The 15,825-nt window shown below is 40.9% G+C and overlaps 1 protein-coding gene across 1 annotated transcript in view; it reads right to left on the reverse strand.

Annotated features, from left to right (window-relative positions):
* PDE11A (phosphodiesterase 11A) overlaps positions 1-14,943 on the reverse strand; it is a 103,682-nt gene extending 88,739 nt beyond the window's left edge. The window contains exons 1-2 of the mRNA XM_041473259.1: positions 14,146-14,943; positions 2,179-2,337 (exon numbers count right to left, since the gene is read on the reverse strand). Coding sequence (XP_041329193.1) covers positions 2,179-2,337; positions 14,146-14,943 — 957 coding nt within the window. The remainder of the gene's footprint in view (positions 1-2,178; positions 2,338-14,145) is intronic.
* Between the last annotated feature and the right edge of the window lie 882 nt (positions 14,944-15,825).

A 15,825-nucleotide genomic window follows, 5' to 3' on the forward strand; every position in this document is an offset into this window, starting at 1 on the left:
TTCCCAAAAGTTACCAATTACACAACATAATGTAATAGTGATGACTATTATGGGTAATAAGGTATTCTAATATTATTTGTATCAAACTGAAAATCTCCAAAATAGTCTGTTCAACTGAGCCACTAATGTCGACGTGACAAAATACATTGTGACACTGAGCGTCTTTCTCTCATGCCTGTGGCTGTCATCTAATTCTGCACTTAAACAATGAATTGGGTAAAACATCCCTAACACTAAAAGGAGAAAAAGAAATTTTGCAGTGGGAAACAATATTAAATGTGGAAAATTCACTTCTATTTGTTCTTAGTGCTGTGCTTTTAACACTGTGGTCAGACATGTAAAAGAAAACCCTGAGAAGTTGCCACAAAAAAACAAAACCATAAGAACTTTGCAACACTCCATTTTAGATACTGCAAAATATAAACTTGGTTACAGCTTGAGAACATTAAAAACTCCTCAAACCTTAAATATTTTATTTGCTATTAAATTCCTGAAAACAACTAAGAGTACATAAAAATGAGGCTAGCATCTACTTAATTCTAATTGAAAACATAAGTCTTTGTTTCCTATTGACTCGAGACAGCAGTGCTGCCAAGAGACATTTCATTAGACAATATAGTCTTGTCATTTTATAAAAAAAACTCCAACAGATTATTTTAATTGCTTCACACAATACTAAGAGAGAAATGACACTTGCAAACAAAAGCCAGACTCAAACGATACTCACATTTCTCTGAGAGGTTTTCGGGGGTAGGAAAAAGACTGCTAATTTACATTTTCATTTTCTAACAATTCTGAAGCTGCTGATTGTCAGAAACTGTAACATCAACATAAAGCTGCATATAGGTCTTTTGCCAGCTACTCATCAGGCTTTTCTGCACAAGCCACCTCAATACCCAGGCTACCAAAGTTTTCTTTTCTTATTCTGAAGAGAGGCTTCTCAGTTTTCACCTGCCTTTTTTCCTCACAAATATCTATGCTGATATTATGGTTAAAAATACCTGTTTGCTAATCCTGCAAGACAGTTCTCTTGAAAGTATGTGTTCTCTTGCTACCCAGAGGTATATCATGCTTTCTAGGTTACCAACTGAGTGAAAAAAACTTAAAAGCATGGGTTTTGAAATAACAACGCATGGCCTGCCAGGCCTCATTAAATCCAAGATCTATTACAGGGCAAAATGATGGTTATGTTCTCATTTACTTTTTCATAAAATCTACATGTCAGAACCCATTCAATATATTCTTGAAGAGTTCTAACATACAGGCTTATAACTATAACAATGATCTAAATTACTAAGAACAAAACAAAGACGACAAAGTATGGGTAATTTGCTGATTTTTAGATAATATTTGGTAGTCACTGTATGGAAGCAACTCATACATCAGAAGATTTATGTAATACACTATTCAAATATACACAGTTGTTTTGCTAGTTGAATGTATGATAATCAAATGTAGGACCCATGTTAAAAGCTGTATTTGAAACAAAATTCCCTTTACAAGGACAGTACTAATAAAAAGAAGTGCTGAAAACCCATATACAGGGAAGGTTTAATTTGCATTTAGTTACCTATTGAGGCATACATTGCTAATAAATCAATATTCAACATCCAGGATTCTCAAGAATCAAAAGTAACTCAGAAGCAACCTATGGTTACACAGCTTTAGATAGCTTATAAAGAAGGAATTTAAGAAGTGCTGGATAACTTCAGATGAAGTACTATCTGAAAATTGAGAGTTATATTTAAAGTTAGTTAATTCAATCTAAATGACTATGCTAAATCAGTTACACAAACACCTTGCAGAAATAAAAAACAAAAGTTAATTATTTTTATTTTTTTAAAAGAGCGTGTATAACATTAACTGCATTTAAATCAATATAAAGAGCTTTTTGGACGAAAAGTCTGCCTCTAACTACACTTCCACAAAAACGAGATTCAACACTATTTCAATACACAGACATTTACTCAACAGATTTTGTATTTTCTTTTTTCTTTCTTATTTCTATTACATTTTCTATTGAAAACAACAAAAATGTACACTTTGTTATGCACTTCTAGAAAAACATCATAAACACAAATGATGTGCTATTTACTAATTTAGATTAAGTCTCTTTAGACAAGTCTACTGAATTAGAGAAAAAATTTAGAAAGCATGCAAAAGTAAAGGTAACCTTACCTTTTCATCATCATCAGAAAAAGGGGCACCTCCTGGAGTCTTATTTATTGCTTGGGCAACACCAATAATCTCTCCATCACTGTTTCTTATGGGCATGCACAAGAGTGACTTTGTCTTGTATCCAGTCAGTTTGTCAATCTCATCATTAAAGCGTCGATCCTTCAAAAGGAAATTAGGAAACATTAACATATATTTCATATATCTAAGCTTTCTTCAGACAGCAAAGTACTTTTCTCAATGTCTGATATGGTACTTTTCAGTAGCATTAGGCTGTTGCTTCTCTGTTATCAGGCCATTCTTTATTAGTTGTTTTTCCTTACTTTTCTCAGGGGATCAGTACAAATTTACCATTACATTATCACATTCACTGAAGTCCCACATCTCTACCTCAATTAGAAGAGTGTCAGCAGAGACTGATATCTGCCATTAGTAACATGACCTTATATAAACACTTCTGCCAGGCCCTGCTGCCATTTCACACCCATATTCTGTAGATGTGCACAATGTCTCTCTCAAGTAAATGGAAACTCTTTTTGGCCCATTTCTCTCTATTCAAGTATGACTGGTTATGTGGACTGGATCCAGTACAAACACACACTCAAAGAAATACAGTCAAAATCTCAGCTCTTTCTGCAAAACTAAGTACAGGAATGTCCCTGTTCAAAAAAGGCACTGTGCAGCAATCCATGCTCTGGAACAGTAAAGCCCAAATTGAAGATCATAAAGTAACTCAAAGGAGGATGAAAACCTAAGAGGTAGTGCTGACATCACTTTTGTTCATCTTGGTGGAGCATAGTCTTCAACAGCTCTTCTATCAGCCAGAGAGGAAATTACTGCTCTTCACTGGCAGCAGCTCTGTTCCTCTGTTCACCTTTCCTAAGGGTAAAGTTAGCATTGTGCTGCAGGCAATAGTTAAAGCCAGCTCAGACTCTCCTAACATAAAGGAATTAAGCTGTTGTACAAAATTAGGCACAACTTTTTGTTTTCAAAAGTTTAATCAATATTGGCTGTGAAATAATGCCCATATTTGTCTCAAGTCATGAAAACAATCCACACCGTCCTTAATTTGATTGTGATGAGCAATGCAATCATTTTTTACTGATACTAAAAACTGACAATTTCTTTTTCTTGACAATTTTTAATCTATTTTCCTGTTGTAAATTCCAGATGCTATAGAAATAGTCTCTTCACTTTGAGACATGATTTAGAAATTCTCTATTTTTACCCAGCTTAACATATACATTTGGCTACTTTATTACTTATTGCACATTTTCCAGCATCTCAACCAGAAGGAATTAATACCAAATGTACCCAACAACTTCTTTGGGAGAGCCAAGGATGCAGATCTGCCTGATCTTGTGATCTTTCCAAATGCTTCTAAACACTTTTATTTTAATGTGTTTAGAATAACAACTAAACACATTCGTTTAGTGTTATTCTAAACTAATAACTTCAACTTCAACTTCAGTAGAAGCTGAACTGTTCTGCATCACAGAGAATCCTGCCTAGAAAGATACAGTTCTTCTACAACAGAAGAAAGGAAAATGCAATGCAATTATCACACAGTGGGCTTCACTAATGAATAAATTAAATTTTTCTTCCAGTACTTCCTGGTAATGTCTGAACTACTATTTGGAATTAGCTGCTGTTGCTGAAATATTGATAAGATATTTTGTGCTACTGAAGAGACAGTCCCTGCTCTACTAATTTTGTACCAAGCAAAGCAGAGTACATGGGGAAAACACTGAAACAACAGTGTGCCTTGAGTAGCAATACTGTTGTTGATTGACACCTAGAGGGCCTTACAAAAAATCAAACCTTCAAGGGGCAGTTGAACTGAAAAAACCACAACAGCTGTTGGTCACACCAAAAGTGAGTTGAGATTTTCTCATCTGAATACACTCCATTCATGTGTTATATGTGGTCATTGCCTTTCCAACAGGCCTCTCTGTGTGTCTCTCCCCCTGGAACCTCTACACTAGGAGGAAGCAGGATATCAGATTATATCCTCTGATGCTAGAGAACTGGATGACCTTTTTCAGAAGGGTATTATGTCTTAAAACCAAAACTAAAGGTACAGTAGTCTAAGAAAGGGAATGTGTTTAATTGGAAAAATGAGGCATTATGGACAAAAAACTCAGTAACTTGGTAAAAGCTGAGAACCATGAAGATGTGAAGTGAACCTACCCCTACTCTTTTGTGGAAAAGTATGCCAGAATTTCATGTGGGTGACATTTGAATAAGTGATGAGGAGAGATATATAAGTGAAGAAAACAAAATGCTGTTCCTGGCAACATTGATATTGTTGGACCATGCAATATGCACAGAACACGGTGACTGGATGACCTGCATTATGTTCCAAACCTTTTATCCCCACACTCTTCTTTCATATTGTCATATTAGGACACACTTGGCAGGATCTAAAAGAGTGGTTTTACTGAGTTTAACGGTACCAATAAAAACTTTAATGCCCAGGTGTGAACTGTGATGGCCAAGAATGGACAATATTTACACCCCCCCTCTCCTCACAGGGTAGTAACCTTGAGCAAGGAGGCCTGTTTAGCAGCTGACAAGAAAGCTGGTAAATCAGAGAGAAGCTCTCAGTTGATATCTCAAAATGTTTGCAAACTGTATTATCCCACATGTTGGAACAGCCTGCAACACAACAGGGTCTTCATTTGTCTCCTTACCCTGGGTGGTAAGGAGTCTCAGTGTTTATGACAGCAATGCAGCACTTGCTTTTCAGTTTTTTACCATTAAAAGATATATTCAAAAATCAGGGGCAGACTAAATAAAAGCTTTTGAGAGGGAGACTTCACCATAATTGTAATTGTACTTACAGTATTTTCATGCAAGAACACTCATGAATTGAAGTCTTCCACTGACTGTTTAAAGAAATACTAAATACTGCTTTGGTTCTACATAATGAGTTTTCTACACAGATATATTAAAAATGTGAAGGCTGAGGCATTTTTAACTGGAATTTCACATCTGCCATCAATGAAAAGTTACTCTGTAAGACAAACCCTATCCTAGCCTTAAAGATATTTATTGACTGTAAATGTTGCCCTGTGAAAGATGAATGAAGTAAAGACATAGAAGAGAGCAAGTTTGATCCATCAATCTAAGTGCTGGTAATCCAGTTCCCTGCTCAGGAACAATGTAGTCCCAGGTTTTTGCATATATTTGAAGCTTGCCAGTGAATGAGAACAGATAAATATCTTCATGGGTTTATTCTGTAGAAGAGCAGATTGGTACAGAAAGATTTTTTTTTTCCTATTAGTGTTCTAGAATCATACATTATCAGAATCTCAACTTTCAGCTAAAGTTTTGGCTTCTGAGCAGTTTCACCAACTGCTTTTTGGTGTTGATTTTCAGTTAAAGTTGGTAGTTCATACACTGTTAGCAAACATAGAAGTTTCACTGTGTTTTTCTGGATTTTTCAACATCGGATAACTCTTTGAACTTGAAAACATGTATTTTTATAACTTTATTAAAACCAGTAAATTTTATGTGAGCATTATCACCATGATTTAGAACAAAAGAAAGAAGTATAACCCTAACCCAAGTTAGCTAAGAATCAAATATTATAATGGAGGATGAAACCTGCTTGATAATATTTCCAGGAATTAAGTCTTCATGACAAAGCCACTTCCTCTTTCTTCAGTATCTAAGGAAAAGTGTTTAATCTAGTGAAATGCACCAAATGCCTCAGCCAAAGCTGACAGCTAAAAGAGAAAGATATTTTTGATTTTATTATTTGAAAACATTATTATTTCAAATCTTCTGATGACACAGAAGAGAACACTACAAAAAATATTCTATTAACAGGCCTGGCCTATTATATTTTACCATTTACAGCACCATTTTTTGTTGTTGCTTTGGTTTTTTTTTTTAATAAAGGGCTCAATTTAAAAAACAAAAAAACACACAAATTTGCATCAAAATTTCCTGAACTGTACGGTATTTAAGTTCCTGATTAAGTTGCTAAGTTGCACCAAAAATAACTAATACAAGTATTATGACAGCATTGTTAATACCTGAGTGTTACTGGAGTACCCAACTGCATGGGATAGACAAGTTTGAGTGAATTTATAGAAAGGCATCCTCCAAGAGCCTTTACAAAAATAAAGAAATTGAAATTGGAAGATCTCATAACTTGATTCACTTTCCTAATCACACTTCCTGTAATTATAATACATAAGCTTTTATAGAAAGAAAAAAGAGCAAGAAAGCTAAAAGAGCAATCTAAAAGACAGCAAGTTCTCTAGATTCAAAGCATAACATTAAAAATGCTAAATACAAATAAAAAAAATTAGGCCATGCAGTCTGTTCTAGATGCACTTTTCTAAAAATCACATATGGTGCAAATTACATTGTGCATAAACAGGAAACAAAACCCAACCAATAAACTACTACAGGAGATAAGGGGAAACCTTGTAGACAAGAAACTCACACACAAAACACAACTAATAAAGCAATCTCTGACAAGACTTCCATGTAAGGACTGCTTCAGCTATTCCTGTCATCTCCCCCAAAATCCCTAAATCCCCAGAGACAAAGGCAGCAGGAGAACAAACTCGTACCAGGCAACAGCATTGCAAACCTAATTCTCCCAAGTAAATAAGCACAGTCCAGTTATATTGTGACTATTTATACAGTGACAGCAATAATTCTTATAGGAAAAAAATTACTACAACAGATAGGACACATGAAACAGCTCAGCCAACTCTTATTTCTTTACTCCCTAAACAATTTTTATAAAAGGAGAGAGCATTGATCTCAAAAATATTTAAGTTCCAGATTTAAAACTAAGACCATTTATAGTCAGAATTTATACAGTAGCTTACTTTGTAAAAATGGAAAAGGTGTTGATTTGCAACAATGCAATACTAAATTTTTTTTGGTGTTCCCCCCCCCCCCCCACATATGTCAGGAGTTTGGGGCTTTGTTTAGTTTGATTGGTGGGAGTGTCTCATACAACTTATGAGCTCTCTTTCTGAGCACTGTTTCAGTTATTAGTTTGACAATGGACATTAGTAACAATACACGTTTGTCTAATTATGACTTGCACAAAATTAATGTGAAAAAATCATATAATAGTCTTAAACAGGAAGAAAAGACTTTATAAGCATGAGCAAGTCTGCAAACACGAGTGCCTAGCTAATAAGCATAATTACAGCTCATGCTTCATAGTCTGAACTGATCAGCAGTAGGGGTCAGAAAATATTCCTCTGTAGGACATTAGCCAGATCCATCACATAAGGATTTTGTTTTCTTCCTTCAAAAGAAACTCCAGACAGATCACCAATAGCACGACAGTGAGTCAAGTTGTGGCCTTATGGACAGCAGATTCTGTGCATTTCTAGTGTGATTGTATCACTATTAAATAAATTGTTTACAAAGAAAAATATTTTTCCTCTAATTTTCAATATTTAGAGATGACATCTGTGGTGGTTCTGTCTCCCCTCCTTTACCAGCCCTGACTGATGCCCTACTGGGCACCAGCTATAACCACGCCCATGTTCCCATCTTGTTCCAATACTTCTTTGGGACAGGGCTTAGTGCTGATCTCCTAAATATTAGTGATTCTTTATACAAGACATATACACACACGTGGCTTTAGAAAGCTAATACTCCTCTGAGCAAGGAAACCAACAAGACTCCTGGGTGTTTCAAGAGAAAACTGTGTATAGGTTTAAACCTAGCACCTGCTGGAGATTACTCAGGTGGGCAACACAGTTTCAAGTGTTACAGCAGTCTTATTATGACAAAGCAGCACTCATTTTGAGATGCACACTCTAGAGACATGAAGCTCAGACTGCACAAAGTTGCTGTTGCCTGTAAGCACATAACTCCTGAGCCATCACTTTCATTTATTTTTCATCGTTTTCCAATAGGGTTATTTTAGAAAAGTAAAACAAATTAACTTGCATAACGATGCATGTATACTTCTTAAATTTGTTATTATATAGAAAAGCTATGCAATAGCATACAACTGTAAATAACCAAAATGAAATATCCATTTGTTTTGAAAAATTGAAAGCCAATCAAGCAGAGTAAACCAAAATCATTTACCACACAAAACTACAGCTTTACTCAGTCTCGTGCTTTTAACCGGACCTCAACTAAAATCGGAAGGGCCAAACCCTGCAGGTTTTTCTCCTTGTCACTGACCTGCTTTCGTCAAATATATCTACTACTTCCTCATGAGGAACTATAGGCCACAGAATGTCACCAGTTTCACATCTGTTCTACAAAGACATTTTAGAATGTCTGAGGTAAAAAAAAATTGGAGAACATCTGCACTCTTCAGACAGATGGATTGGCTGAGCAATAAACCAGTTAATGTCTATCAGCTTACCAAAAGGAAAACAACCCCAGCTCTCCAAAAAGTTTTTCCTGCCAAAGCTCTGCAGGGCCAGCAGCCCAGGGACCTGCTGCAGGAGGGAGAGCTGAGGACTAGTGCAGGGACTTGTGACAAAGAAGCCCCACCTTGGCACCCTGAGTGCAGCCACTGCTGGCCCACCTACTGCTCATCCCAAATATCTCAGCATCAGATCCACGGTGAGCACACCTGGGGCAGCAAGAAGCAGGTGAGGATCCACGGAGTAATGACAGCAACCCTGGGGGCCAGGCCACTGCCTGCCTGCTGGGGGAGGCAGCTTCACCTGCTCACAAGTTGGAAGGAAGGTGTGACTCCTCACCATGCCTGAAGGCTGCCACCAGCAGTGTACACTGCACAGTCCTGGCTGTCCTGGGGATCCACAGCAGCAGCACGGGGACATGAAACAACTGAGCCTTCGCTTTGGATGAGTGTCCCTCTACATGACCCTGGTGTCAGCCAGGAGCTCCTGCCCCTGGTGGGATCTCCAGAGAGTTGTGGTGGACCTGGGAAGGTCTTAGGATGTTGAACGCATCAGTCAGAAACTGCTCCTGGAGAAGACTTATGGAGTGAGGGAGGTGACAGGAGGTGAAAAGACATCCTCAGCTACTGCCCTGAGGGCTCTCTGCCTTTCCTTCCCAGGACCTGCCTCCTGTAGAAAGATGTGGCCTCTCCCAGGCCAGCACCATGTGACATGAAGGATGAAAGGCATGTTCACAGCCAGTGGGCTGCAGACACAGGGATAATTTCAACACCTCTTCACCAATTCACAGACTTGTACTTAGAATTTCAAGTTTTCCTAAATTTTGCATGACGGGCTAGAGTGTCCTTTTATGCAAAGCATCTTCGTTTTTACTGTTGCAGTTATTTCCTGCATTCCCCATGGTACCTTCTAGTCATATTTAATGTACAGCAAAGAAAACCTGTTTTATATATTTTTTCTACATTAGATGGAAATTTTAAAAACCACTGTGTATTCTGCTTGCCAGGTCTTATGATCTTTGCTCTCTTAAGAGCAACCTCTCTCCTTGTTAAGAGTCAACACTGAAATTCATTGAGCTGTTGGTGCCACTGTCCAATGCTGCTGAGTAGAACGAAGTGCTTCCCACTTGCAGAGCTGAACCTCCCAGGCCCCAGGTTTTAGTGCTTTAACTGCTCTTTGAAACTCAAGAGAGATCTGCTGTTAATGCTGCTGATGACAAACAGCTACCCTGTGTAAGGCAACGTGCCTCATGCCTCTTCTTGACCTTCTGCACCCACAGGCAGCCCCTCACGGGCCCTCCCAGGCTCAAAGGTTTGCATCTCTGAACAGCATCTCTGTCATGCTGTCCTGGCACAGCAGGAGACACTGAATGCTCAGGAACGCTTGAAAAAGACCACGGCTGCACACAGGTATTGAAGGATGTTTGAAACCTGCAGTGAAGGGTTGTGTGTGCATTAACTGTGCTGCACTTGGCCTAAGCGTGAAAGAGGTAACAGGAAAGCCCCGTACAAAGAGAGCTTGATTTGTGTTTTACTTCCTTGATTTCAGTTGCAGTAATGTGGTTATATTTTCTTTTTGAGGACTTGAGCTATATTGAAAAATAATTGGTCATAGTTTACAGCACTTTCTCTAACTTACAAAACTCATGTCTTAGCGTGACTCCATTTAATATTTCTCCTCTATGCTACATGCTTTATTAAAACATCCATCTGGTAAGCCATTTTTGTCTTCCGTCTTTTAAAGCTACTTTTAAAATTATGAAGTTAACATAAGATGTGCAGAAACTTTATTCTGCTGACACTGGAAAATTGCAGAACACATATTTCACCACTTTCTGATATATGCTTACTATTCTAGAGGGTAATATTTTTTCCACTAATTAGAAGGATTTGGGATGCTATTAAATTGTTTCCTAATTTTTGCACAGCTAATGGTATAACAATAACCAAACATTACTTGTAATTTAAAATGTTTATTATTTAGATACTGCTCTAAGAGATGGAACAAAATTTAAATTATCAGTAATTTCAGCTAAACACCATGGATGTCCTGTGAGAAGAATGGATGACATGAAAAAATCCACAGCTTCAAACTGGAAAAAACATTACATTTGGAAACAGCTTCTAAGAACTACAGGTAATGGTCTCTGTCTGTGTACTTAAAATGAGCTTAATATGATGATGGAAACTACATCTATTCTCTGTCAAAAGGAGCCTCAATGGACATTTAGGCCCCAAATTTCCTTGCCAGTAAGATCTGATTCTTCTTCCAACATGTGTGCTCAAGATATAGTTCATTATTCCCATATGAAAAAGGAGTCAGAAATACTTCCCCAAATTTACATATGGGAGCGTCCAAGGCCTTATTTTAGAACTTAAAGTGACTGAAAGTTTGATTTACAATTCAACTGGATTAATTTCAGGAGAAACAGTTTTAGACTGGCTTCAAAATGAAAATGAAAGAAAGTATCTAATTGCTTTCCTTTTCTCAAATCCTCTGTACTGCTAACACTTGCATATCAGATCATGCATGTTGCAGCTAAAATTATAAACTCACTTTCATCAAATGACTTTGCAATGCAATAAAGTTTTTAATGCCACAAATGAAATTGTGCAACTTTTGAATCAGTTATGTGACATTAATCTAAACCTTTCCATAAATTATTTGTTGAATTTTCTATTGCTGTGAGCCTCCAAAAGTTTATTCAGTCAAAGCTGAACTTCATAAATTAAACTACTGTGAGATCTCATATGGTCATTGTCTAGTGTCAAAAGAAGTGATTATTATACAGTCCTCAATATGTGATATTAATTCCAAACCTTGTATCTATGTACATTTATTGAATTAAGAAAGATTGCTCACATGAGCAGATTTTGAAAGTCCCACTCAACAACAGTAACAATCACCTGGATTGTGGAAAAGCCCCATCTAATAATTTTTTTTTGTATTTTTTTCTTTTTAGAAGAATAAATGTGTAATTGAAATAGTATGCTGTCTCTGATAATAACACAACCAGTCATTTACAAATACTTCCTGAAACAATCAGTCTGAGGGGCACAGGGGACTGCCTGCATGGAACACATTGCAAGACATGACAGCATTAAATGTAATGCTGATTGCACTGAAGTACCATTAATGTCAGTCACAGCTGACAGTACAAGCAGGCAACCCAATTTGTACTCAGTGGTAGAATTCCAAATAGTATTTGATCAGGCTCTGAGGAAATAGAGATGGTTGAATAATAACAAATTTCCCAGTACAGTAAACTAACTAATTGATGACATGGAAGTAAGTTTACCTATTTTAAATAAGTTTGTTAATTAAAAAAAAAAAAAACAAGCAAAAGAAGTTTAACTTAATCTAGAAGTTCCTCTGACCTTGTGTAAGGCTTTTTCTTGCCAAACAGTTAGCATCAGTGTAGAAACCCTCTTCAATGGACAAAAAAATGGTGCTCTTCTGTCACCCCTTTTCTTCAGGTCCACCTGACAGAGTTTCCTGGTGGTGCTGTTTGATTATGTGACAGTTGATTAAACACTTTCATCATCAGTGGCAAAAAATAATGTTATCGTATTTATTAATTTTTAAAGTGCTCCATTGTGAGCACTACAATGATCTGAAATGGAGCAGCTGTCACCTCTTCACGCACAGGTACCTGGGCTTCTATAGAGCTCTCTATAGCATTCAGTTAGAAATGTCTCCTTTTGATGATGCACAATGGGTATATATCCTTGCCAAGTAGGAGAAGATAAACTGTACTAACTCTCAAACATAACTGAAAGCAGGGCCCTGTTTCATTATCCAGCAAAACTTTCATTACAGTTGGAAGGTCTTAAGTTTCATTTGCACTAAAGTAAATCAAAGTAGCTCCACTGAAAATAGGGAAGATGCATTTGATGTAATTACAGGATGGGCTTGGACTAGAACTTGCCCATCTACTGCAACTAATGTACTTAGGGCTTAAAGATACAACGAACTGTACTATTTATAATATTTAAATTGATTTTGAATAAGAGCCAGACAAAAGTATAACATCAATAGCACTGGGATTGGAAACTGGATGGATTGCTTTTCACTTTTCTCTGTGGATGAAACAGAAAATAAACTGTTCAAAGAAGATGGACTTTTTCACAGGGAAGTGAACACAAAGTGAACAAACACTGAAGAAAAAAATTTAAAAATAAAACAATATACGTCCCTAGGACTAGAAAACAATGCCCTTTCAGTGGCATTCGCACCTCCAAAAAAAGGGTGTCTGGAGCTATCCAGAGTTTAGAAGGACAGATCAAGTTCCTTCCTAGCCAAACTCAGATATTTTTTATCTGTTTAGCAAGTTGAGAACATACTGCTTCACCTACAACAGCAGATATTCTGGGAATTGCACAGTTCTACAAGTGAAAGTAACAAAATCAGATTGCAAGAAAAAGTGTATCATGCAGAAAAGGGAAAAAATAAAGGAAGAAAACCAGCTGAACTTTTTTCAGAGGTGATGCAATAGTCATTTTAGTCTGAGCATTTTTACCATTCCCTTTGAAATCTGTGGGTTGGGAACCTCTGTCAGTCTGGATCTGTGAGGTGTCTAGTATTTTTCAAATACTGTTTGACAAATAAATAAATATTCAGCCCCAAATACATATACCCTGGATCTTCTTCTGTATTTAAAAACCAAAAATAACCAAATCTTATTTTTCAAGTTTCTTCCTTGTAGTCTGCTGCAAAGCATCATCAGTTTTTTAATGTTTATTGTTTTTTGTTATTATTGTAGTTTAAAATATGACACTGGACAATGTTTACTACTAGAATTCTTCAATTCATCTCCCACCTTTCTCAAGCTTACCAAGATCCTAACTGAGAAAACGTGTCACTTTGTGGTTCTTGATTTCCTCAAGAACCTTCAATTGCTGATAGTGTCTTACACAAACAAACACTAGAAAAGAAACAGACCCCCTGAAAGAGAGGTAAATTTCAAGCCGGGAAACTGAAGGCTCTGCTCCACATCGACACATTCGGGCAAAAGCTCCTCTGTCCCTGCTGAAGCCAGGGGTCAATGTCTGCCTTGAAGCCAGAAGTACATTTTCACAATTCACACTGAAGCCTCTGAAGAAGTAAAAGGTGGGGAAAGTCTTTGCTGGAGAATAACAGGACACTGGCTATATCACTGCTAGGAGTGCGTTTGAAAACACGTACCATGTGGGCTGAGTGGGCATATGCAAAGGTGAAAATATACGCTCTTTTAAAAGCAATGAGATTTTTTCAGCAGCGGAGAGCCAGGGAACATTGAGATAGAAAATTAAGATCACCATCATTGTCACGAGCATATTTTTTTAACTTTTCTTCAGCCGGTTCCAAAACATGCTTTAGAAACACATGAAGCGCCTATAGCTCCTGCGAAATCCAGACCGCTGCTGTGCCATTGTAGGGCCCTTTAGCCCCTCGGCCACCCAGGCGGGGCTTCCCCTCCCGCCTTCCCCGGCGTCCCCCCGGCACTCGCCCCGCGCCCCCCGCGCCATTCCCGGCCGGGCCGCCCCGGGCGAGGCTGCGGGGAAGGGACAGCCCGGAGGAGGCAGGGCCAGCCCATCGGGGGAGCCTGCCCGGCTCCTACCTGGTAGGCGTCGGGAATGTTGACCGTCTCTCCGTGCTCCGCCACGTAGCCGATGATGCCCTTGCCCCAGGGCACCTGCACCTCGTTGCTGTCCTCGGTGGAGCCGCAGGGCAGCAGCGGCGTGCCGGCGTGCACGTCGAAGAACTTGGACACCAGGGTCTTCTTGCCGGCGGAGGTCCCCTCCACGAGGAAGAGGGATCCCCGGTCCGCGTCCACCATGAGGCAGACGAAGATGAGGATCTTATAACTGAGGCTGGTGAGGTCCAGGTCATTGGAGATGTCCTTGACCAGTTCCAGGAAAAACTGGCGCTCGTTGTGCTCCTTGAGGTAGCGCTTGTAGTCCAGGGCGGTGGGGGGGTACTGGGGCAGGCTGACGCGGGACTCCAGCAGGGCGCTGAGGATGTGGGCGGTGGTGGGGGGCAAGGAGCTGGCCTTCCGCAGCAGCGCCCGCCGCCGCACGCTGCTCAGCGGCTCCTGCGCCCGGGCGTGCACATGCTCGTCGTAGGTGAGGTTGACGTGGATAGCTTTGGAGCGGGCGAAGCTCTTCCGCAGCTCCTTCTGGGACGCTCGGCGCTGCAGCCCCCCGGGGCCGGGGCCGCCGGGGCCGCCCGCGCTCCCCCAGCTGCCGCCGAGGCCGTCGCTGCTCCGCCGCTCCTCCGACGGGCCGCCAGCGAGGGCGGCAGGCGCTTTAGGGAGCGAGTTCTTCCTCTGCAGCCACTTCTCCACCAGCTCCGGGTGCCTCTCTAGGAAACTTTCCACCGCCGCCACGTCGAGGCCGGCATCGCCGGCGGCTGCCATGGTGCCGGCGGCGGGGGCGGCTCAGGCCGCGGGAGCTCCCGCGCTGGCCATGCCCCGCCGCCGCCACGTGCTGCTGCTGCTGCCGCCCCGACGGCCGTCCCGGGGCACGGGGATGCCGGCAGCCCCGCGAGGGGCCGCTTCTGCCCCTTGCCCGGGCTCCTCCTCAGCGGCGCACCTTCTTCTTGCCTTCTGCTTTCCCCCGCGACCTCCTTTCCCTGCCCACTACTCTTTATTATTAGTAGCAGTAGTATTGGTATTTTTCTAGATATTTTTTGTTCTTCCCTGTTTTCAGCCTTTCGCCAGCTCTGACCTCGGTTCCCGGTTCTGGGCCGCTCCCCTGCTGAGTCGGGCAGGCGGTGCCGCCGCGCCTCTGGAGATGCTCCGGGAGCGCTCGGGCAAACCCCTTCTGCCAAGTGCTGTCAGTGCTGGCGGCGGCTCCTGCGTAAGCCAGCCGGCAGACCACTGAGAAGGAGGGAGGGGAGGACGCGTGAGCCGAGCGGGGGGGCAGGCGGGGAGGAGGGAGGGCTGGCGGGAGCGCTGGCAAACCCCGCTGCGGGTGGGGGGGCACTGCCGCCCGCCTGGCAGCAGCCGCCTCGGCAGGGCGGGCGGGGCGCGCAGCGTCCCCCGGCGGGAGGACCCTCGGCAGTGGGGAGCTGTGCTAGGGAGTTTCATTCAACAACATCGGGGGGAAAGGGAGGGGCCTTTTGTCTGTGATGCTCGTTCCGGGAGGGGACGAACTCCGCCGCGGCTCCCGCCCGCGGTCCGCGGGAGAGGCAGCGGGAGGTAATGGGAGCGCTCCCGTTAAAGAGCTCTCATTTATACCATTGTCTGAGCTGCTTCAGTACTTCAGGTGACAAGCAGAAAAACGGAGCCCTTCCAAGA

Source organism: Pyrgilauda ruficollis, unplaced genomic scaffold (genome assembly GCF_017590135.1).
Source record: "Pyrgilauda ruficollis isolate IOZ18807 unplaced genomic scaffold, ASM1759013v1 scaffold3, whole genome shotgun sequence".
NCBI classification, from domain to species: Eukaryota; Metazoa; Chordata; class Aves; order Passeriformes; family Passeridae; genus Pyrgilauda; species Pyrgilauda ruficollis.